We start from the raw sequence: 23,446 nt of genomic DNA on the forward strand, positions 1-23,446 counted from the left end.
AGGTCAACCACAATTCCTTTACTCATTTTCACTAATTTTTTTCACATCTCAGTATCGTCCTTTTAACTGCTCTCCCTTTTTGCTGGTTTAGGTTGTTTGGTAAGGTTTGCTGTTGGAGTGGTGTGTGCACACTGGGACTCTGTGTCCGCCGCCGCTCCGTTCCCCTGCTGTACCCGCACCTGCCCTGCGGTCCAGGTCCATGGGAGAGCCCCAGCCCCGTGTCCGGCTGCCTGCGGGTGCTGGGTGGATGTCCCTTACGCTTCCCGCCTGCTTGTTGGCACATCAGTAATTGTTTCGATGGTCCGTGTCATTCCCGAACCAGAGGTCATGAAGTGCAGGAAACAGACTGAGTCTCGGCCTCAGGGAGCACCAGTGTGCGCGTCTCAGAGAAGCTATACTCGGCAAGGAGGTGCTGTTTTATCGTCCTTCCTTGCCATTGTCCTGGTTAAAGAGGCTGCGTTTCAGAGGCCCTCAGAGTGGGCTTTAGTCTGGGGGAGGTGCGGGTCCACCCTCGAGGGGCCCCGGGAGAACTGTGGACGCAGACAGCTGAGCCCCCGCCCCCCGCATCACCAGAGCTGGGGCCGCCCCTTCCAGCACGGGTTCAGGCCCTGGAGGCCCCTGCCTGGGACGAGGCCGCCGAGGGTGTCTGTCTGTCCCTGGCAGGAGGGACACAGTTGTTTTCGGATGGCTCTGGATTTCCCCGAGTGAAGCGAAAAGCAGGAGGAAGCAGGAGGCTGTCATGGCCGCGCACCCTCGGCCGCCAGGTCCCCTGCGGGGGGACAGGCCTGGGTGTGGGTGGGGGGTGACGGATCATCCTTCCGCAGAGGGAATGGCTCTGTGACTCAGGCTGCAGGGGACTTCCTGGTGAGAGGAGCCGAAGCGTCAGCCCGACGCTGAGGGCAGCGGAGAGAGGCCGTTTTTCTGGGTGATGACTCAGGGGCCCGTGACTCATTGTCAGGCTGGGCTGGACCGCTGGCTCTGCAGAGCTGTTCAGAGCGGGGATGGGGACAGTGGCGCCGGTCAGCCCAAGAGCTCGGCCTGTAGGACTCCAGTCCTCCGTGTTTTAGGAGAAGGGCAGCCGCGGTTTTGATTGTGGAGCCTGAAGTCAAGGCTCGGTTACTGCGCGGTCCAGGAAGCACCAGCTTAGACACCTTGGCCGTCGAGGACTGTGAGGCTACACCTGGCCATGACCTGTGCCCCGGGGTCGGGGTGGAAGCCCGCAGGGCACGGCCGGGAAAGGCTGGGCCTCGGCATCCTGACTCTGCCGCTCAGTCCCTCCTCCTTTCACGGGCCGCTGGACGGAATCATCCACGCTGGGAGCGGTTACTGGGTGAGATTAGCATCCGTGATTAGGAATCCAATTGCTTCTCTGTACACGCATCAGCTCTTTTATTCTCCAGCAGACGCTCAGTGGGCCTCTGATAGGAACCTGGCTGTGCCCCACTGGGGTACCATAAAGACTAGTAATACAGGGTCCTTGGCCTCAAAGAGGTGAGCGTGTAGCAGAGCAGGGCAGGTGTGCAGCTGACCCGAAGGCAACGGCTCGGGAAGTCGTTCTCAGCGGGAGCAGAAAGGAGAGCCCGAGAGTGGCTGGGCCAGCCTGAGAGGCTGTTCCCGACGGTGCTCCGATGGCTCTGGTGCGCACTACAGGGCCGGCAGCCGAGACGCACATGCACGGTGGTGAGTGATGGTGAAAACAAACCGCATCCCAGCGCCCCATGTGACGGGGAGGAGAAGAGGATGGTTCCTTTGTCCAGAAGCATTTCTCCATGCCACTCCTGTCCTGCCGCTGGGTAGTTGGCCCCACATTGGACCCCCTGTGGCACGGCTGAGTGTGACCCTCAGGCACTGTCTTTAGGGCCTGGCTGAGACACTAGCAGAGCCGTACTACAGAAGGAGATCAGGCTGGTTGAGATGAGTCCAGGAATCTCTGATGAGGTCCAGAAACACAGGGGCCAGTCCAGGAGAAGGGCCAGCTCCAGGGCTAGACCAGAATCTGCCCAGAGCAGAGCAGAGTTCCCCTGGGCCAGGTGGACAGAGACACAGGAGCCCACAGTGATCTGATGGGCTGAGCAGGGGCAAACTTGGGGGCAGGGCAAGTGAAACGAAAGGTTTACAGTGAGAAAATGTCATCGAAGAATGCAGCCGGACTTGCCAGTGAGACAGATTTGCCTGCGTGCGATGTTAACGAGTGTTAATGAGTGCTGAGTTCACCAAAGGCTCTGGTGAGGGCACACACAGTCGGGAGTGCAGAAGAGCAAAATCCTCATCTTCTGTGACGGAGTCATGAATGTCTAACATCGCTAAATAAAGACACAGTCGTTATTTCAAAATCTAGAGGAAATCCTTAATTTTTTTTATAAGGGTTTTATTTATTTATTTATTTATTTGACAGAGAGACAGCGAGAGAGGGAACACAAGCAGGGGGAGTGGCAGAGGGAGAAGCAGTCTCCCCACTAAGCAGAGAGCCCGATGCGGGGCTCGATCCCAAGACCCTGTGATCATGACCTGAGCCGAAGGCAGACGCTTCACCGACTGAGCCACCCAGGTGCCCCTAGAAGTAAATTCTTTAAAAACTGTCGGAAAGAGTTGCGTTGGCTGCTGTTGAGGAGCTGGACTCGGGGAGGGAGGACTAGGCCGCCTAGCGCTGCTCTGCTCCCTACCTGTGTTCATCTGATAAAAACGGAAGCTAATCTGTGTATAAAGAACATCCAGGAGGGGCGCCTGGGGGGCTCAGTCATTAAGCATCTGCCTTCTGCTCAGGTCATGATGCCGGGGTCCTGGGATCGAGCCCCCCATCTGGCTCCCTGCTCGGCACGGGGTCTGCTTCTCCCTCTCCCGCTCCCCCTGCTTGTGTTCCCTCTCTTGCTGTCTCTTTCTCTGTCAAATAAATAAATAAAAACCTTTAAAGAAAAAAAAAAAAACGTCCAGGAGTAGAGAAACCACGAGGCACACAGTAGGGAGACAGTCCCAGCCTTACATGCCCAGACCCAGACGAGCCGAACCTCTGCCTCCCGGTGAGGGCGTCTGAGCCGCGTCGCTCTGCCAACATGGGTGTTTCTACAGCCGTCGTGGAGAGAATCAGGTGACAAGCCGGAGGCCCATGAGTCCCCTGTCCCCCTGCAGAATGGAGAGGTGAACCTTAAAAGTCTCTGGAGACGGTGAAGCGATGAGGCGGCCCATGATTTGGACCAGCCCCGGCGTGGGGTCGCAGCTCCGCCACCAGCAGGCCTCCGGCAGATCCTCCTTGTCCGTACCTTCACCTCTTTGTATAAAAGCAGGGATTCCAACAACTTCCTGTCAAGGTGGCACCGGAGTGCCTGCGGTGGCCTCCGTCTCCGTTGCCACAGAGCACGTCGTACGGCCCAGGCGCCCACTCTTGCTGCGTTTGTTAAGAATAAGCTAGGCCTGCGCGTGAGGCAGAGCACGTGCACAGAGCCCCACGTGCGGATTATTAACTGACTTCTGTGTATGCGATCTGACCGTATATTAGGCCACAAGAGAATCCTTAAGACTTTCCAAAAACTAGAAATAGTACAGACGACGTGCATAGTAGGACAAGAGGTGAACAACGGTATCAGAAAACAAGATGAGCCTTCCGGCTGGAATTTATTTTTAAGCAATCACCTTCAGTCTTCGGTCAAAGGAAGAAATACAAAAATACAAAGTTATAGTTTCTGAAAGTAAAGATCATAAAAGTAATGCACATCAGACCCACGGAAGGCAGCTACAGCCACGTTCAGAGAAAGCTTGGCGGCCTTAAGTCCCCGTGTCACCCCGACAGAGAAGCAGAGAAGAGAAAGCCACCTGCTAGGACAGCAGCGAAACAAGGGATCTGCAGGCGCGCAGAGAAGAGCGTTCGGTAAAGATCCAAGAAGGACTTCTCTGAGCTCACAAACAAAAATACAAAAATTCAACAGTAAATAAAAAGCTCTTTGTTTGGGGGGGAACCAGCTCACCTGATGAAGGTAAGCACAATTGAGAATGGATGTGGGAGGGAGAGCGACGGGAAGGAGAACGGGCTGACTCGCGAGATCGTTTTGCACGTCTCTGAAAGTGCAGTGCTAACTTGAATATAGCACCAGTATTGCCAGGGAAAGACAACTTATCAGTGGACCCCAGAAGAAGTAGACTCGACTCCCCAGTTTCCCCAGAACGAACAGGGAGGGGCGTTCGAAGAACCCACTGTGCCCAGTCACTCCCAAGGGCGGGGAGCTCCAGCAGCGTCCAGCCCCTCTGGAGCGGTGAAGGAAGACAGACGTCGCTGTTCTGTTTGTAGAGCAAGGGGCGCGTTGATGTGCGAACCTCGAATTCACAACTGCGCGAATGCACTCAATGCCACCGAGCCGCATGCCTCACGTGTCGATAAAATGGTCACGTTTGTTTTATATACATCACCCCACGCAGCACGGAACAAGATCACACAGAAAAAGAAACCACATGGTATTCATAGTTGTGTTTGGAAATAACCCAGCGGAACGTGGAAAGGACAGCACCGCACTGCCAGATAGGCTCCTCCTGGGGTGCAGAGTTGGTCCTGGGTCAGCCCCCGAGAAGCTGAGCCATTACAGTAGTAATATTGATCAGTAGAAGGCCAACCTCGATCTTCTCACGAAGGAAGAAAACCCAGGATAAGAGTATGTCCTCAGCTGCTCCTCTACCACGTAAGCCCGGAAGCCGGCTTCGCGCGCACCGGGGAGACGCCGAGAGCAACGGGAGCAGGAGAAGCCGCGGTCGCTCTCCGCTAACACCGCCGGACAGAGGCTGAGATTAAAGGCACAAAGCCTAGAAAAGTAGAAGCAAACCACCACGGCTGCACGCGACATGCCTGGAAGTCGCAGTGGTCAGTGCCAGGCTGCTAGGGAGGGGCGTTAGGAGGAAGGGGGACTGAGGTTGGTACAGAAATCACAAGAACAACCAGCGAAGATACGCGCACCCCGTCTACGGAAGAACCCTAAGTCTGGGCGTGAACCTGACCCGAGACATGAAAGCCCTCCCAGAGGGAAGCTGTAGAGCGTTCCTGAGGAACACAGATGTCCCCCGAACAAAGAAAAACATACACCGTTTGTTTACAGAAGGCTTTGTCATCGGCAGTATGTCAGCGTTCCCTAAATTAACCCAAGCTTCAATACAACCCCAGTAAAACTACCAGCTCTTTCTCCCTCCCTCTTCTCGGGAACTAGGCAGACACGCTCTGTACTTCCTGTGGAGAAGTAAATAGCGATCACCAGGGAGACTCTGAACAGAGTGGAGGATGGCAAGGAATTAACCCTGCCAGATCCCGGAAGGTGGGACAAAGCCTCGGTGATGAGGAACGTCGTGGGGCTGGGTCACGCGCGGACAGGCTGACAAACAGGCGAACAGAGACGGACCTCCGTGTTCAAGGGCCTTGCGCAGGGTCGAGCCAGCAGCTCCGATCTGCTCACTAAGGATGGCGGGCTCCTGAATTTCCGGTGTTGGGGTAGCTAGCTGTCTAACTGTGCTTCCCAAACACCGGACTTGACGTTAATTTTTATTTTTCTAAAGATTGCATTTATTTGATAGAGCACACAAGCAGGGGAGCAGCAGAGGGAGGGGGAGAAGCAGGTTCCCTGGGAGCCTGAGGTGGGGCTCGATCTCAGGACCTGAGATCAAGACCTGAGCCAAAGGCAGATGCCTAACCGACTGAGCCACCCAGGCGCCCCAGAATTAACTTTAAAAAGATTATTTAGATATAAAGAATGAAACCGTGAAAGTACTAAAAGAAAACCCAGGTAAATTCTACTTAACCTTAGAGTGATGAAAGCCTTTTTAATCATAACTTAAAAGTCTAGATCTCTTTGAAAATTAATAGATTTGGTTGCAGAGCGATAAAACATTTGCATGGGGTGGGGGGACATGAGCAAAGTCTTAAAGAATTGGGGGGTGGTATTTACACCTCCACTGCCAGGTGACAGACCAGCCATCATACGTAAAGAGCTCCAAGAAATCAGAAACAACACTGACGGTCCAGCAGAGCAGGGGCCAGAAGATGGGCCTGAACTAGCAAGTGCCGGAAAGAGAAATACAGATGACGCTCGTTCACACGCAGCGGAGGTGCTCGGTGCCCTCTGTGGTGAGGGACGCGCGTGGTCGGGCGGCCCTGAGTCTGAGTTTTCACTTCTCAGATGGGCAAATGCTCGGGTGTCTTGCAGCCCACTGTGCTGCTAGGACACAGGGTGTCAGGGCTGCGGATGGACTTGTCCTGTGATGGGGCCGCGTTGCTTACAGAAGTTACGGCTTTGCCCGCTGGGTCTGAGCAAGCCAGGCTCTCCTCTTGACGGCTGCACGTCCGCGGTGAAGAGAGGACGCCGTCCGCGTGAAGGCTGCCTTACACAGGGGAGCGTCCTCCCATCTGAGAAAAGGAGGGGTCAGTCTCTGTTCGTATTTCTTTTATTTTTTTTTAAAGATTTTATTTATTTATTTGACAGAGAGATCACAAGCAGGCAGAGAGGCAGGCAGAGAGAGAGGAGGAAGCAGGCTCCCTGCTGAGCAGAGAGCCCGATGCGGGGCTCGATCCCAGGACCCTGGGATCATGACCCAAGCCGAAGGCAGAGGCTTTAACCCACTGAGCCACCCAGGCGCCCCTCTGTTCGTATTTCTTATGTTTGCGTGAGGAAAGGTCGGGAGAATCAGTTAAGAAACGAACAGAGCGCTCGCGGTAGCGGTGGAGGGGGGCTTTCCTCGCATTCTGTGTCACGTTTCCATTTTATATCCAGACGCCAGTCTTCCACGTTCAAGTGTCATCGTCCGACTCTGCAGCCCCTGCAGGGACAGAGGAGGGAAGCTGCCTTCTCCGGCCATGCCTTTCTGCAACATTTTGACTTTTTGAACTTTTAAATATATTTACAGATTTTGGAACATACACGAAAAAGTAGATTGAAGGCATAAAAGCATCCATATGTGCCAGTGATTTTTCCCATTGATCCTGGTTATTTACAACATTCATGGTGTGTTTGCGTTCCAGAGTTTACCTTTGACACAAGAGCACCCGATGCAAGAATTTTTAAGTTCATTTATTGTTCTAAGTCATCTTTGCACCCATCATGGGGTTTGACCTCACGACCCCAAGATCAAGAGTCACGGGCTTCGACTGCGCCGGCTAGGCACCCTGTATATTTAAGCGTCTTCTGCACTTGGCCGTGGAAAGCCCGTCACACCGGGGTCCGAGGCGTGTGGAGGGACGTGAACGTGCGCAGTGAGCGTGCTGTGCAATTTGTGAGGGGCTGTGAGCTCTCGTGACCAGTGAGCAGAAATCCTGCCCCGGGCTCATTTTCCCAGGCACCGCTGGTCATAGGACCTCGCACCATTTCTAAAACCGGGTGTCTGTGCATCCCAACACCGTCCTGCTGTCTCCGCGGGCACCCGTCGCACTGGGAACGGCCGCCCCACGGCCCCACTCTGGGTTTTCCTTCTCTGTCATCAAGATCTGAACTCTGGGACCCACGCGGACCGGAAGCGGGCCTCTCCCACTGTGTCAGTTTCTGCAAGTTCACAGCAGGTCACGAGCAGCCGTGCCCACCGGTGCTCAGGACCGTCCCGGCGACGTCCCGGCCGCCCTCGTAACAGACCTTCATCTGTGAGGAAGAGCAGGAAGCGTGCCCTGCCAGGCCACCCCCTTGCCTCACCCCTGCCAGGCCACCCCCTTGCCTCACCCCTGCCAGGCCACCCCCTTGCCTCACCCCTGCCAGGCCACTCCCCTTGCCTGCCTCGTGGACTCAGCCTCGTGGCCGGGACACTGCCCCTCCTGCTATCTGTCCGCGCACCCCGTCTTCGGCCGGCGTCACAGGGAACTGGATGCTCCCTCGTCTGCTTGCTCTGCTTCTCTTCCTCACCACCCCGTCCCTTGTTTTAAAAGCGCAATTCCCTGAAATCCGGGAGAGAGCAGAGCTGTAGTGAGAACTGAAAGCCGTCGGAGGTGGTTGTGTGTGTGCTGGGACAGGGGCCTGTTCAGGAAAAACCACTTGGTGTTCATGCCCTTGCCTCTCCTGCTGCTGGGTCTGGGGGACGCACCAGCTTCGGGGGCTCCTTGGCGGCCACGGCCCCTGAGGCTCCGCGGGAGGCTTTCCACCCAGTCCGTGGGAAGCGTGTGTCTGTGCGTGGCATTTCTGTGTCTTCGTAGTCAAAAGTCCTCGTGTCCCTCCTGATGAGGCGGTTGGCCAAGGTACGTGTGTCCCGGGCCCCTGCCTGCAGAGGATGGAGGGCGCGGGAGGGACAGCTGAGCTGGAGAAAGTCCGAGCAAGTTCTTAGCCGGTTGGTTAGTGACTCCGGCTGAGGCCTGGGAGGGCAGGAGGCCCGCGATGAGGTGACTCTTGGGGGTCCCTCCTGGTGCGACCCCCTCATCAGCGCAGGCTGCACCGAAGTCACTCGGACGCACACACCACGGTTCAGAGCGAGTGGGGCATGAATTAGTGGCCCCGTGCTCCCCTCTGGTGAGGCTCACTGTACACATGTTGGCCTTGATCCAACTTGTCCGACCTCTGGTTTAAAACCAAAGAGGAGCCTTTGCTCTGAGAATCGGGCAGCTGGCCGCTGTTCCCAGGGGCTTCTGCGCTGCCCTCTCCCGGTCCCCTCCAACGGTGACGCTGCAGAGCAGATAGCGTGTCGATGCCTTCCTAGATCTTCCGTCACCACCTTCGTTCAAAGCAGGGCGTCCCTGTGGAGTCACTTGGAAACTCAAGCTTAATCGGCTTCCTGGCGCTTCGGGAATCAGCCCACTGGCCTGAGCCCCTGGTGCCCACGCTTCCTGACCAGCCCCCACGCCCACCCTGCTCGGCTCCCACTCACACGGCCAGTGGGAGGCTGCCCTGCCGGTGTCCTGGAGGAAACCCTGAATGATGAGAACCCCCGAGAAGCAGGTGGTGTGGGGGAGCTGTCCTCCGTAGTGCAGAGCACCCTCCTCCCCGTCTGCGGCGTCGGGCTCCCACCCCATGTGAGCGTGACTTCTGATCTGAAGGTCGGCTTGGCTCACACTCTGTTCCTGGACATGTGTGCACTCGAGCTTCCTCCTGACGGCCCCACGTGTGTCTCAGAGGTGCCTCAGACGCCCTGGCCCCATGTAGAACCCTCCTTCTCTGAGGGCCTGCACCCGGCACCCCAGCTCTTTAGTGATCTTGCCAAGCAGTTGGGTCACCCACCCCTCCTGCCCGGATCCCGTGAGAATCGTCTCCGTCTCCAGAGTCATCCCCACGCCCTCTGCGCCGGCTGCACCTGCTGCCCCCTTTCAGTCCGGCTCCCCATCCACGGCAGTCCTGCAGACCCACTGCCGTGACCCTCCCAGGTGCCAGGCCCTGCCAGCCACCTCAGGGCCTCCATGCAGCATCCGAAGCCCTGTGCCCTCTGCGTCCCGCATCCCACAGGATAGGCTCGCCTTCCCCTCCGTCCCGACTCTGCAGAAGATCCCGCTGTCCTTAAGCATAGGCGCTGAGCCGCCATATCCCCCGGATCTCCTTGCCGTGCCATCACGCGCACACAGCTGTCTCCTCCAGAGACTGTGAGCAGTGTGTGTGTGGGTCGTGTCTGTGTCCAGGACCAAGCCAGTGCCTAGCACCAGCGGGTCCTTGAATGAGAGCTCAGCTTACAAACCCACTGTCGTGCAGCTGTGTGCCGGTACGTGCGGGTGTGCGCCAGTGCGTGCAGGTGTGTGCTGATACGTGCAGGTGTGTCCCAGTGCGGGACGGTGTGTGCACATACTTGCAGGTGTGCGTGCAGGTGTGTGCTGATACGTGATGTGTACTGGTGTGTGCTGGTACATGCAGGTATGTCCCAGTGCGTGCCGGTGTGTGCACATGCGTGCAGGTGTGCAAGTATGTGCAGGTGCGTGCACATATGTGCAGGGGTACAGGTGCAGGCCAGTGTGCTGGTACATGCAGGTGTGTGCCAGTGTGTGTAGGTGTGTGCAGGTGTGCAGGTGTGTCCCAGTGCGTGCAGGTGTGTGCACAAGCATGCAGGTGTGCAGGTGTGGGCCGGTGCATGCAGGTGTGTACACATACGTGCAGGTGTGCAGGTGTGTGCGGGTGTGTGCACATATGTGCAGGCGTACAGGTGTGGGCCGGTGTGTGCTGGTACATGCAGGTGTGTGCCAGTGTGTGTAGGTGTGTGCACGTATGTGCAGGTGTGTCCCAGTGCATGCAGGTGTGTGCACAAACATGCAGGTGTGCAGGTATGCGCTGGTGCGTGCAGATGTGTGCAGGTGTGTGCACGTATGTGCAGGTGTGCAGGTGCAGGCCGGAGTGTGATGGTGCAGCGTGGCCTGGAGGTTGGGGAAGAGCTGTACACCTGACTCTTCACATACGCTTCCCACCTCAGGGCTCTGCCTTTGGGGTAAGGAGTCGGGCCTCTGCTCCAGGAAGCACCTGTTGAAACGTGTGACACAGACGGTTCACACGATTAGACTTCCACAGATTATCCTTTCCCAGTGTTTTCTAAGTCCAGGCAAAATTCTAAGGAAAGCTTCAGCAGGGGATAGGGTCTGTAGAAACCAGGGAGGGTTCCGAGCGTAGGGTGCCTCCCCCTCGGAGGGCAGGAGGAGGGGAGCAGGGAAGGGAGGGTGTGGGCACGGGCCGCAGAGGTGAAGGGGCCCCTCCCGGCAGGTCCCCGGAGGTGTTTGGGAACATCTCGGAGCCGCCGCACTCCCGAGTGCGTGTGAGGTGCCGGCCCCTCCCCGGCGGCCGAGGAGGGTGTGTCTGCAAGCAGCCGCTCTAGCCGATCTTCCCAGTGAAGGTTGGACTTGAGCAAATCATGAAGGCATAGAACATTCCCTGCTCATCCATGATTCACACATCCCAGGAAGCAAGGAGCCCCCCGGGTACCCGCACTCACGGTTTCTCCCTGTCTCTTTCTCTCCCCAGTCGTGCCAAGCTGACCTGGTGAAGGACAACGGCCACAAGTACTTCCTGTCGGTCTTGGCAGACCCTTACATGCCAGTAAGACGACCCTCGCTTCTCCCTCAACAGTGTTGAGAGCTATGCCGTTTGTGTCCGCGTGTGTCTCGCTCTGGGGGTCCGTGGCGAGGGGCTCCCTGCGGGCGGAGGGCCGTGTTGGGGTGTGGGCAGGCGGTCGGCCTTTGCCTAAGAGCAGCTGGTTTCAGAGCAGTTTCCTTTCTGCCTCTGAGCAGGTCGGTTTGGCTGTTCACGTTCGTCTGTCTCCCTGGCACGTCAGTGCGGCAGAGGAGAATCCCTTCCTGCTCACATCCTGTCGATGGAATGAGATTAATGAGCGCTTTCACGGCTCTCTGACAGCTCACAGGCCTAGGGAAGGTTCTGGAACATGACAAGTTGCCAGTGTGCCTTATGAATCAGGAAGGAAGGGAGGGCAGGAAAGAAGAGAGTGAACGTTTAAGTTTCGACTTATTTTATTTTATTAAAATGCTTCAGCAACAGTCATCTATGAACGGCATTCACAGCGAGCGCTGCAGATGCGTCGTAACGAACCCCCGGGGTCCCTCCCTGCGGCTCCTAGCATGGCAGAGAGAACAAAACAGACGTCCTGAGTCGCTCCTTGATATAACTCGGTTTTGCCAGCATATGTAAAGCGTAAAAGTTCATTTTCGCAGCCTTGGCATTCTAAGCTATGCTGGTTACCGAAGAAAAACCAGAAGACGTTAAAGACAGGATTGTTGCGTAACAGGCAGACGGCACCGCGTGTTTGAACTGAAGCCTGGCGACGGAGCTCCCTCCTGGGAGCGGAAGCTCACCCTTCACGAGGCTGGGAGGCAGTCGCTTCCCCGAGTCTGGGTGAGCGCGAGCACGGGCAGCCGGATGGCAGAGCCGCCTGCGCTGGTGATCGTGGCTCAGTGGTAGGCCAGGCCGGCACAGGTGGGCCCCACTTCGGCTGCAAACACACGGACGTTTTGAGCCCATAGTGAAATTCAAAAGCAGATCGCCAGATGCCAAAAACTGAAGCCGGAAGTCTGAGGAGAGCCACAGTGGGAAGGAGCGCTCACCCCGGGGTCCCCTGCCCAGCAGACCCGACTCTGTGCCCAGGGTGGGGCCTGAGTGGCCACAGCGCAGGAACGGACCCCCGCTGGAAGCCAGGAGCCTGCGACGCGTGCCCCGCCCCACGCGCGGGAGGGGCTTGGAAACGCGGTTCCCAGGGGTCCCCATCCAGGTGGAGACACCAGCCCGGATCCCCAGGGGCCTGGACGCAAAGGGAGAACCCCCCGCCGGGCGCGGGCAGAGCCTAGAGCCTGAGAGCCTGGGCCGCGGGCGGTCGAACCCGTGGGGAGGAGGGCCAGCGGAGTCGGCAAATAGGAAATCAGCCCCCGAGAACTGAAAGTAATAGAGTTCTCTGAGAAAAACTGTAAAACCCATTTGAGTCAGTGTGTGTGAGACGATTGAATGAAAGAATTCAGTTACGTCCAAAATGCACCATCGTGTAGTTCCTCAGAACTGCTTTTGTCCCTTTTAGAAGAAAACAAGCTATTCTTCTCTTTTTACTCATCCTCAAAAATGGCCAACTAGAGGGCGCCTGGGGGGCTCCGTCGTTAAGCCTCTGCCTTGGGCTCAGGTCGTGATCCCAGGGTCCTGGGATCGAGCCCCGCGTCGGGCGTCGGGCTCCCTGCTCGGCGGGAGCCTGCTCCTCCCTCTACCCCTCCCCCTGCTTGTGTTCCTCTCTCCCTGTGTCTCTCTCTGTCAAATGAATAAATAAAATCTCATGACCAAGTAGATTCTCTTGGTAAGTAGGCAGATCTGGGGGGGGGGGGGCCTACAGTGGAAGACGTCGTCTCTGCCGTTCAAAGCTCCGCAGTGAAGCAAACCACAGGCGGCCCGTGGTGGGAGAACGTGCGGAGACGCCAGCCAGAGCGGAGCCAACAGCGGGCGGGAAGGGGGCTCCGAGGCCTACGGGGCGGGGGGTCCCACTGCTTCCAGCCCCAGGCCGGAGCGTGCCATCGGGACAGTGGGGAGCGGCAGGATGTGGCGCGCCCACGGCGGATAATTCTCCCAGTATGAAGAAAGGAACGTGTTTTCAGTTGTAAAAAGCGCAGTGAACCTTATAAAGGGTGAACACAGGCAAATCCACACGAAGATGCATCCTGACGGAGTCGAACGTCTCCAAGCAAAAGGGAGAGTCTTAGAAGTAACCAGAACGAGAGGGCCTTTGCACAGGAGCGGGCCGCTTCAGCGGGCGGTGGACGCTGCGCCAGAGGAAACGGACCGTCACCCTGGGACCCTCCGCCACCTCACACAGTGTTCAGGACACGTGGTCAGAGGCTCAGAGCCCGCCGCGTGTGGACCCGCAGCGCAGACCCGTGTGAAGACGGTACCGTGGGACGCAGACAGCAGCACAAGACTAAGGAACTGGCGAACTTGTTGGCACATGGGAGTACACACCGGCTGCGGACACAGGCGCGGTCCTCACGGACCTGAGGGGTTAAGGCGGAGGGAGAAGGCTGCGGTTGGCCCTGTGGTGGCCTCGACGCATCCGAGGGCGAGAGCAAGAGGGATCCGGGTCAGGCTCCACTCAGAGTGCACGTGAAAAACATGAGGCCCCCCAGAACCACTGGGATAGGCTGACTGGTTCCCCCTTCAGGAGGGCCACAGGCCCACAGAGGGAAGGGCGGCGTGAAGACCGGCCCCACGCGACGGGAGGCCGGGAGAGAGAGCTGGGGACTGAGTTAGGAGGGGGGTCTACACGTTCCCCACCGGCGTGCGTGGCGAGGGCAGCGTGCGGCACGGCTTGGGCGAGGGGGCACGGGGGGCGGTCGGGCGCTTCCCACCAGGGGACGACGGTCCTCTGCCCACGCGGGGCCGCGGCGGACGCGCCCTGTCCTGCAGCATTCGCACCTCGGCGGACAACATGCGCTCAGAGGCTCCAAGCCCAAAGCCGCCGGCCCCTCTTCAGCGGGCTCCTCTCATCTGTAGACCCCGGTCCGCAGGCAGACCGACTCGCATCAGTGGGCCCCGGGCTCATCACAGAGCTCGGGAGGGAGCGTTTCCACCGCAGGCGAGAGCGAAACCAGGCTGCCTTCTGTCTTCCAGGCCGAACACCGGACCATGACGGCGTTCATCCTCGCCGTGATCGTCAACAGCTACAACACAGGGCAGGTGAGTGCCGCAGCCGCCGCCCCTCCGGGGCCTCCTGACCCCGCCACCCTGCTCCCCCCGTCTGTGGAACAGTCTCCCTCAGGAGGGGGTGCCGGCGGGGGGGCCTGCGTGTAGCCACCGCTCGCAGGTGAGCTGCATTTGGCGGCATCCGGAAGGAGGAAAACTGATCTCAGCGGCCACATGGGCACTTCCCCGAGCAACGGGGCCGCGACCCCCACTGGCGCCCCCCACTCCCCTGGGTCAGGGGTGACCCCTGGCTGCTGTCTGCCTTCCTGCAGGAAGCCTGCCTCCAGGGAAACTTGATCGCCATCTGCCTAGAGCAGCTCAACGACCCCCACCCGCTGCTGCGCCAGTGGGTGGCCATCTGCCTAGGCCGCATCTGGCAGAACTTTGACTCGGCCAGGTGGTGTGGCGTGAGGGACAGCGCGCACGAGAAGCTCTGCAGCCTCCTCTCGGACCCCATCCCTGAGGTGAGCCCACCGCCGGCGTGTCCGGGCCAGCTGAGGCCACCTGTTGCGGGGGGGGATCCTGGGGGTGCCGAGAGACTATGCCACCACGTGGCCAGGCCCCAGGGTCCCTCACTCCCCGGCGGCTCTCTCAGTGCCCGTTGGTGCTCTGCTGCCTCCCCGCGCCCTGCTGCCCCATCAGGACAGGTGACCCCACGCAGGGGCGCAACCCCACCGCCCACTGCGGCCTGACCGCTGTCTGGCCTTTCTTGCAGGTGCGCTGTGCGGCCGTCTTCGCCCTTGGCACATTCGTGGGCAACTCTGCAGAGAGGACTGACCACTCGACCACCATCGACCACAACGTGGCCATGATGCTGGCCCAGCTGATCAACGACGGAAGCCCCGTGGTCCGCAAGGTGCGTGGCCCCCAGGTCGCAGGTGGCAGCAGAGTGCCTCGCGGCCGGTCTCCCGTGGTACCCGGGGGTCTGAGCCAGCGACCCTGACCGCCGCCGCAAGCCCTCGTCTCCCACTGGCGCGCACCCTTGACAGAGCAGACCTTTAAATGTGTGTTTAATTCTCTACAAAATGCGTTTCTTCACCAGATACTCGTGTGTTTGCTTCATTTAAAGGCATTTAACAGGGCTGCGTCTCCGGCAGCTTGTAGACTAGGCTCCTTCTCGCCCAGGAGCAGCACACACACCCCCGGAGACTCAAAAGAGCGGTAGATGCGCACAGCCCGCCAGCAAGGTTTGTGTGGCGTCCTCCCCTCCCCGCCCCCGTGTTCGTCCGCGGCTGAGCGGAGCGCTCTTAAAGTTGAGAACTCGTACTCATCTGTGCAGATGTGGAAATACCACGGATTCCCGGCCAAGACCTCACACCTCTGTCCAAAGTTGGCCCGGCCTCAGCTAGGCGCCCCCCCACCCCAGGCAGCAGCGCCACCGGGACCCGTGCGGTTCACTGGTGACCTTGGAAGGCTGCCCGTGCCGCCGAGGCGGTTCTCCCATGGGTGGCTCGTGTTCACACGGCACTGCGCACGGGCCGGCCCGAGACCCCCGCATGGGGCCGAGGGAGGCTGCGTGTGGCCTGGGGCCGTTGGTCCCTTTGGACCCCCCCTGGTTCTCCTGGGAGGGATGGAGTTCCCTCAGCAAGTTCCTGTCAGCCAGACTCGACCCATGGGAGGACTCCGTCTCTCCCTCGTGTTCCCTTCAGGGGATGAGGCCATTGCTCATGTGCCCGACGGCCCAGCACCCCAGCAGGACTGCGACACAAGACCCCGGTGCGGAGCCTGTTTCACTGGCCCGCACGTTCTTGCTGGCAGCTCCTCTCCTGCAGGCCCGCCAGCAAAGTGCCTCTACTCGGAGCCACTGGTCGGACCAGCACATAGTGGTTTCTTTAATTGTCCATTAAAATCCCTTTTAAAGAAGGAAAGTTTTTTCCTTCTTTCCAGAAAATCTTAAGAATAACAAAGAACGTTAATAAAAATGGCAAGACTGTCCCTCTCAGTTTCCAGTGTTGGGACAGTGGCCCGCAAAGTCACAGGGATGTCTAAGTGCTTCGTGCAGCCCCTGGCATGCCAGTCCTGGCTGGATGCCACCCGCTGTCCCAGGTGTAGCCAGGCCTCTCCTGAGGGCACATCGCTGTCTGCCTTGCCTGTTGGCTGCATGCCGGAGCGGCCTCCCGGGGGCGCGGCTGCACGTCTGAGCCCGTCCCACCGACGTGCCCCATCTGGAGGCAGGGGACGGCTCTCCTTCCCACGTGCTCCTCCACCCTGGGCTCAGCATGCGAGCTCTTAGCATCCCAGGCCCTGGGGCACAGCGTAGAAGGTGAGCCTGCCTTCAAAGGGCAGACGCAGAAACCAGCGGTGGTGCTAGAGCGCCCACAGACATGCAGGACCTCAGCGGTGGGCGCAGAGCTCTCGGGAACAGGTCAGAGTGGCACCTGCCCTGCTTCGCCGGGGACGTGGGGTCAGGAAGGTTTCCACAGGTGGGAGCTCGTCCCTGAACAGCCAGGAGCCGGGGAGGTGAGGGACAGGGAGAGCGGGTAGGGCAGGCAGAGTATGTGCAAAGGTCCAGAGGTATGAAGGCCCATGGTGGACCCGGGCTACCTGCCGTCCGAGTGGCTGTGGCAGCGAGCAGCAGGAGGGGCAGTGCAGGGATGAGGGGGAGGGCAGTGGCTCATCGTCGCCGGCCCCTGGGGGGGGGGGCGCCTGCCAAAGTACTTCATTCTTCCAGCAAACACTTGAGTGCCGCGTTCCAGGTCTTTGGGGTGGCCTGGGGACCCTGCCCTGCTTTCAGCAAGTTTGTGCTCTAACGGGGGACAGACAGCCCCCAGCAGGCCTATTACATAAGCCAACGAAGCCAAGTAGGCTATGGGAACACGGGGGCTTTGGGGACGGAGGGCAGCACTTGGTGCCGTCTGAGCAGGGTGGGCAGGCGAGGCTTAGAGGGGAAAGCGGCGCCCGCCCAGAGAGCGGGCCCTTCCCTGGCCGCAGAACCCCAGTGCCGCTGGCAGCTGCGTTTTCTCCTTGTCCAGAGCCGTGTGGCGGGACTGGCGTGGCGCATGGCACTCTGAGGGGGCTCGGGCCCAGCCTGCTGGTCCGGGGGACCATGCTGCGGGGCCCCGGTCAGGGTCGTGGGCTGCGACCTGCAGCTTGGGCCCTGGTCACGTGGGCAGCCAGCCGCTGCTGCATCCGGTCTGCAGCTCGAGAGGAGCAGGGATGGGGGGGGCTTCCGTCAAGTCACGTGTGCTCGGTGTGGACGAGACGACCTCTGTTTGTCAGAGCCGTGTTGCCTCCCGGCTGAGGCGCTGCGGATGCCTCCCGGCCGTGCTGGGTAAATTCGGCGTCAGCACAACCACCCCCGCCTCCCAGATGCCCCCGGGCGGGCACCTGTCTCTGAAGGACAAAGTGCCACCTGTCCGGTACACCGGGCCCCCACCTCCTCACGTCCGCGTCCACCTCCTTCACCAGCACGTCAGAGTCCGAGCGAGACTGGCGAGACGCGTCAGCGCCCCAGGACCCAGGTCCCTGGTGGAGACAAGGGGGGAAGCTGCCCGGGCCAGAGCACCCACAGCTGGAGGCGCGCTTGGAGGGCGCACATGTGGGAGCAGACGTGCTGCCCCGACGTGGCTCCGTCTCACCGCGGTTACTCCGTGACCGCAGGCCACAAGGTGTCAGCCAGTCACGTGCTGCTGGAAACATGCAGCGGGGCCGGCCCTCTGGGGAGGAAGCAAGGAGGTGGCAGCCAGCACACAGAGGCCGCAGGGAGGACCCTGGGAAGATGTGTGGCCCGACCTCCCAGGCAACCACGTGAGCATTCACTCCCCTCAGGGCAGGGCAGGTGCCCAGGAATGCGGCCCCTGAGCCCTGGGACGCTCAGTAAAGCGGACCCCGTGCTGGAGATGAGAAGGTATTTGAAGGGAGAGGTTCTGTCCATTTGGTGCGCACTCATCAGGCACCTGCGTGCTGGGCCCTGGGTCGCCAGCCGAGATGACCCAGCTGGGCACTGAACCTGGGTCCTCTCCCAAGAGGAGGTGGGGCAAGCTGGAGACTGAGCAGACCCGTGTGTGACGTGGCAGGGAGCGACCACCCTCTGAGGGAGGCGAACTGGACGAAGGCAGAGTGCGTCTGTGGGCGGGGGGGCCTGCATGAACTCGGGGCACTCAGGGAGGTGTCTGAGCGAAGGCCTGAAGGAAACACGGGGTGAACTGGGGAGGCCTTTCCAGGCCGAGGGGACAGCAGGGGTGGGGTGGTGGCCCCTTCAAGAGTCCATGCAAGATCGAGGATGGTGGGTGTGAGGGGCCAGGGGCGGCCGGGACACAGGTGGGCAAGGCCTTGTTTTGTTCTGCGTGTGAGCAGAAGGCAGGAGGTTGGGAAGAAGGTGGGACTGACCCTGCCATATGAGGCTGAGAGGTGCTGCTGGCCAGAGGGGCTGGGCCACATGTCTCGGGGTGCCGGGGGGGCTGGGCCACGTGTCTCGGGGTGCCGGGAGGCTGGGCCACGTGTCTCGGGGTGCCGGGGGGGCTGGGCCACGTGTCTCAGGGGTGCCGGGGGGGCTGGGCCACGTGTCTCGGGGTGCCGGGGGGGCTGGGCCACGTGTCTCAGGGGTGCCGGGGGGGCTGGGCCACGTGTCTCAGGGGTGCCGGGAGGCTGGGCCACGTGTCTCGGGGTGCCAGGGGAGCTGGGCCACGTGTCTCAGGGGTGCCGGGGGGGCTGGGCCACGTGTCTCAGGGGTGCCGGGGGGGCTGGGCCACGTGTCTCAGGGGTGCCGGGGGGGCTGGGCCACGTGTCTCAGGGGTGCCAGGAGGCTGGGCCACGTGTCTCGGGGTGCCGGGGGGGCTGGGCCACGTGTCTCAGGGGTGCCGGGAGGCTGGGCCACGTGTCTCGGGGTGCCGGGGGGGCTGGGCCACGTGTCTCAGGGGTGCCGGGAGGCTGGGCCACGTGTCTCGGGGTGCCGGGGGAGCTGGGCCACGTGTCTCGGGGTGCCGGGGGGGCTGGGCCACGTGTCTCGGGGTGCCGGGGGGGCTGGGCCACGTGTCTCGGGGTGCCGGGGGGGCTGGGCCACGTGTCTCGGGGTGCCAGGGGAGCTGGGCCACGTGTCTCAAGGTGCTGCGGGAGCTGGGCCACGTGTCTCGGGGTGCCGGGGGAGCTGGGCCACATGTGTCAGGGGTGCCGGGGGGGCTGGGCCACATGTGTCAGGGGTGCCGGGGGGGCTGGGCCACATGTCTTGGGGGGCTGGACCATGTGTCAGGGGTGCCGGGGGGGCTGGGCCACATGTCTTGAGGTACTAGGGGCTGGGCCACATGTCGTGGGGGTCCTAGGGGGCTGAGCCACATTTTTCAGGGGTGCCGGGCCACGTTTCTCGGGGATGCCGGGTATCCATGTTGGACCTCTGGAAGCCTGTGCATCCTTGCCAGAACTAACCCCACATCTGCGTTTTGTGGTCAGATGCGTACCAAGAGCCTGTCGCCAGCTGTGGCCACCCCAGCAGGACGTGCTTGGCCCAGAGCCACCGGGCGTGGGCAGTGAACTCGGTGTTTGACCGTTGATGGCGTTCCCCGCACCAGAGTGTGCAGGGCCTGGGTGCGAGTTAACCGTCCAGGGCCCGAGTGTGAGTTAACGGTCCAGGGCCCGGGTGCGAGTTAACGGTCCAGGCCCGGCCCGGGTTTTCCTTCCTCGCATCAGGGTGACGGGGGGGAGCCGGTGCTCTTCGACGACAGTACAGGCTGCTGGTTTGCTGGGAGCCACCAGCTGGCAGCCCCAGCAGGCATGTGCTCCGGGCTGTAGGGGGCATGGGCAGGCATGAAGGTGCCGCAGACAAGTGCCAGATGGGGTGTCCGCAGTGGGCATGAGCAGGCGAACACAGGGGGTCACGCAGTCGGGCTCTGGGCAGATTGAGCTTGAAGAGACGGGGGGCGCGGGCGGTGGGTTTGGGAGCCGTGTAGTGCACAGACGCGAAAGGAGGAGGTGAAGGGCCCGTGCAGGGTTAAGGTGAGAGAGACCCACGCAGGAGAGGAGGGGGCAGCCGCCAAGAGGGTCCCAGGCACCATGCAGAGCCGGGCACCTGCACAGAACTGCCCCCGGCGTGGGGCCGCAGGGGTTCGCGTGCAAACCAGGGGCCCCGGGCTGTCATGCAACACGCCTGCTGCGTTCCTCAACTCGGGCAGTCAGGCCTGAGGGTCATGTAGAACTTTCTTGCCTTTTAGGGACTGGAAACTAATTTATCTTTCCAAGTTTTACATTTAATGAAAGGAGCGTGCCCTGGCTTGTCAGCCGTGTTCCGCTTTAATGCACCCGGAGTTCAGATGGCTCACCAGCAGCAGAGCTCAATCAACACGTACCTCGGCCTGGGTCTCAGATCGATCTGCCCCTCCCCCCGGAGGGTGTCATTCACGCCTCTGTCCCCCGGGGGGTCCCATTCACACCTGTGCCACTCAGGGCTTGTCCGGAGGCTCCTGCTCCCTCTGGACCCCCGTGTGCCTCCCTGGAAGGGCCTGTCCCTGCTGCCAACACCGAGTGCAGAGCTTGTCTTAACCTGTCTTTTTTCTACAGTGACCCGAGCACTCGGTGTGAACTTCCGGCCTCATTGCTCTTCCGCGGTCCTCTCCAGCCGCTGTAAGTGTTATTGTCCTTGTCCCTCTCGGCAGGAGCTGGTGGTGGCCCTGAGTCATCTCGTCGTTCAGTACGAAAGCAACTTCTGCACAGTGGCTCTGCAGTTCATGGAGGAGGAGAAGAACTACCCCCCGCCTCCTCCGGCGGCCGCAGGTACAGCCGTGGCGCGGGGAGCCAGCCGGGCCCCCGGGGGACGACCGCGGCTGCCCTCCCTGGCGCCCGGGCCTGAGCTCACTGCCCACTCCAAGTGGCCCCTGTAACTCCTGTCCTGCCAGGCACTTAGCAGAATAGAAGGGGCTGAGGAGGGGCCGCACGGACCCTCTGACTCGTCTTCCTTTTCATCGTTTTTGGAAATCACATCCCCGGAGATGTTGAAGGAGAGCGGAACGCGTGCCGCGGGCGCTCTCAGAAACACGCGTCAGCTCTTCCTGCGATGAGCTGTTGTCGGTTTCCTGTTCATGAGTCACGTCAGCCAGCAGCTTTTCTCTTGTTTGTCCTTTTTGCGGGATTTCTATCTCTTCGTGTTGGGCTGCCCCTCCCCCAGAGCGCAGCCTTCCCCGCAGGAAGGAGGCTTGTGATCACTACCAGGAGCCTTGCTGCCCTCAGAACACCAGGGAAGGGGGGTGAAAGTGAACTTGCTCAACGGAAACAGCTGGCGTGCCGGAGGAGGGCACCGGGCGGCAGAGGGGAGGGCCTGCGGCACTGACCCTGCCGCCCCCGCTCTGCTGCCGTCTGTGGGCCGGGGGCCCGTAGCCAAGCTGCAGAGTACCTGGCGCCGTCCTCAGGGCGGCCCCGGTTGCCAGGCCTGCTCTGAAAGGTCTGTGATCACGGCGTCCCCGCACAACAGCCAGCGTGGGCTCTGCCTGCTCGCACACCTCCCCTCCCCGCCCGGCGTGCCCGTGTCCAGCTTTGTCCGGCCGGCTGAGTGGTGGGCCTGCTGGCACTGTTCACACTGGCCTGGGGGGAGCTCCCATCACCTGCCGTGGTGGCCTCCCTGCTAACGGGGTATGCTGCCCCCAGAGCCCGTCATTAACTCTTTCTTCTCTCTCCCAGAGGGTGGGAGTCTGACCCCAGTGCGGGATAGCCCGTGCACCCCCAGACTCCGCTCCGTGAGTTCCTATGGAAACATTCGAGCCGTCACCACCGCCAGGAGCTTGAACAAATCTTTGCAGAACCTGAGCTTGACAGAGGAATGTGAGACGCTAGGAATTGGGTCCTTGGGTTGGGACAGTGGTGGGTCGGATTCTCCAGAACTTTAGGGACACCCGGGCCCCACCCCTTTCTCTGCCCTGAGGGCACGTCCCTCTGTCCCACCTGCTGGCCCCAAGGTCTCACCATGGCGCAGGCGCTGCTGCAGAGGAGAGGCGGGGGGTGGGGGAGGCACATGTCTGGGCCTGGGCACCTGCGCTGACGGCCCCCACCGTGCTGTCTGGCCAGCGGGCGGCTCGGTGGCGTTCTCCCCCGGAAACCTCAGCACGAGCAGCAGCGCCAGCAGCACTCTGGGCAGCCCCGAGAGTGAGGAGTACATCCTGTCCTTCGAGACCATCGACAAGATGCGCCGCGTCAGTTCCTACTCCGCGCTCAACTCCCTCATTGGTGAGTGCTGCGGCCGGGCCACCCTTCCCCACCTCGCCGGCCCCCGGAGCTCGCAGGGCATGTGGAACTCGGGATAGTCCTGGTGGGAGAGCAGGCGTCAGCCGGGGCGCGGGGGCTGCAGGCAGCTGCAAGTGTCCATCGCTTTCACTTAGATGGGATCTACAGGCCATTCTGGGCATGTGGGGGGAGACTTGCAGAAGCTTCCGTCTGCCGCAGCACAGTGGCTGCGCGGTGACTCTGCCCCAGGAGACGCCCTGTCTGTCGCACCCAGGGCAGAGCAGTGGCTGCCACACCTAAGGGCAGAGAAATACTCTACACGTAAAAATGCAGGGATGCGGGGCGCCGGGGTGGCTCAGTGGGTTAAAGCCTCTGCCTTCGGCTCGGGTCATGATCCCGGGGTCCTGGGATCGAGTCCTGCATCGGGCCCTCTGCTCAGCGGGGAGCCTGCTTCCTCCTCTCTCTCTCTGCCTGCCTCTCTGCCTACTTGCGATCTCTGTCTGTCAAATAAATAAATGAAATCTTAAAAAAAAAAAAAAAAAGAAAAATGCAGGGATGCTCACGGGACATTTTCCGTGTGTGTTTTGTTCCTGACTTAAAGAATCACACATAGAGCCGAATCCCCAGAGCTTGGCCACGGTGTCCGCCCTCTTTCACTGTCCAGTGACCCCCAAGCACGGTGCCCCTTACAGGGCTCAGACGTCGTGGGAGCCTGTCCTGCAGCTCGCATCCCGCGGGGCGGCTCCTTCCCACTGCACTCTCTGAGCCAAGCGCCGTCCGTCTGCTCCCCCAGCCCCCCGCCGTCAGCCAAGGTTGACTTACCCGTTCTGTCGGCAGAGGGCCTGACCTGGAGCCCTCCGTATAACCCACAGGATTGTTCTGGCCGTTTCCTCCTAGCTTAGCTTCGCACCTTACGTGGTTCTAAGATGCCCATTTCAGCCGAATGTTCTCGCTCCAGGGAGCTGTGCCAGGTGCTTTCCGGACCTTGTCCCCTCTGTCGTCCCCCGTACTCCTGTTGCCGTTTGCGTACTTCTGCTCCTTGTTTGCAACTAACCCCACAAGACATTGGTTCATTTCCCAGTGTCTCCCAGTCCCAACTTTTGCTTTGTCCATTACTTCATTAGATCTCTACGTTTTGTTGCAATAACTTTGTTTCGTCACTCCCCGTTTCTTCAGCTTTCCTTCATGGTGCCTTTTCATTTCTGGAGCTGAGAATGCAAATAGCTCACGTACTG

General features: G+C 60.5%; 1 protein-coding gene across 1 annotated transcript in view; it reads left to right on the forward strand.

The window, feature by feature from the left end:
• Positions 1-23,446, forward strand: part of RPTOR (regulatory associated protein of MTOR complex 1) — a 316,629-nt gene that overhangs the window by 246,323 nt on the left and 46,860 nt on the right. Inside the window, exons 14-20 of the mRNA XM_080826085.1 lie at positions 10,869-10,943; positions 13,998-14,063; positions 14,342-14,533; positions 14,785-14,925; positions 20,654-20,771; positions 21,672-21,812; positions 22,056-22,214. Of these exons, the coding sequence (XP_080682211.1) occupies positions 10,869-10,943; positions 13,998-14,063; positions 14,342-14,533; positions 14,785-14,925; positions 20,654-20,771; positions 21,672-21,812; positions 22,056-22,214 (892 nt within the window). The remainder of the gene's footprint in view (positions 1-10,868; positions 10,944-13,997; positions 14,064-14,341; positions 14,534-14,784; positions 14,926-20,653; positions 20,772-21,671; positions 21,813-22,055; positions 22,215-23,446) is intronic.

Source organism: Martes martes (genome assembly GCF_963455335.1).
Source record: "Martes martes genome assembly, chromosome: 16".
Lineage (NCBI taxonomy): Eukaryota > Metazoa > Chordata > Mammalia > Carnivora > Mustelidae > Martes > Martes martes.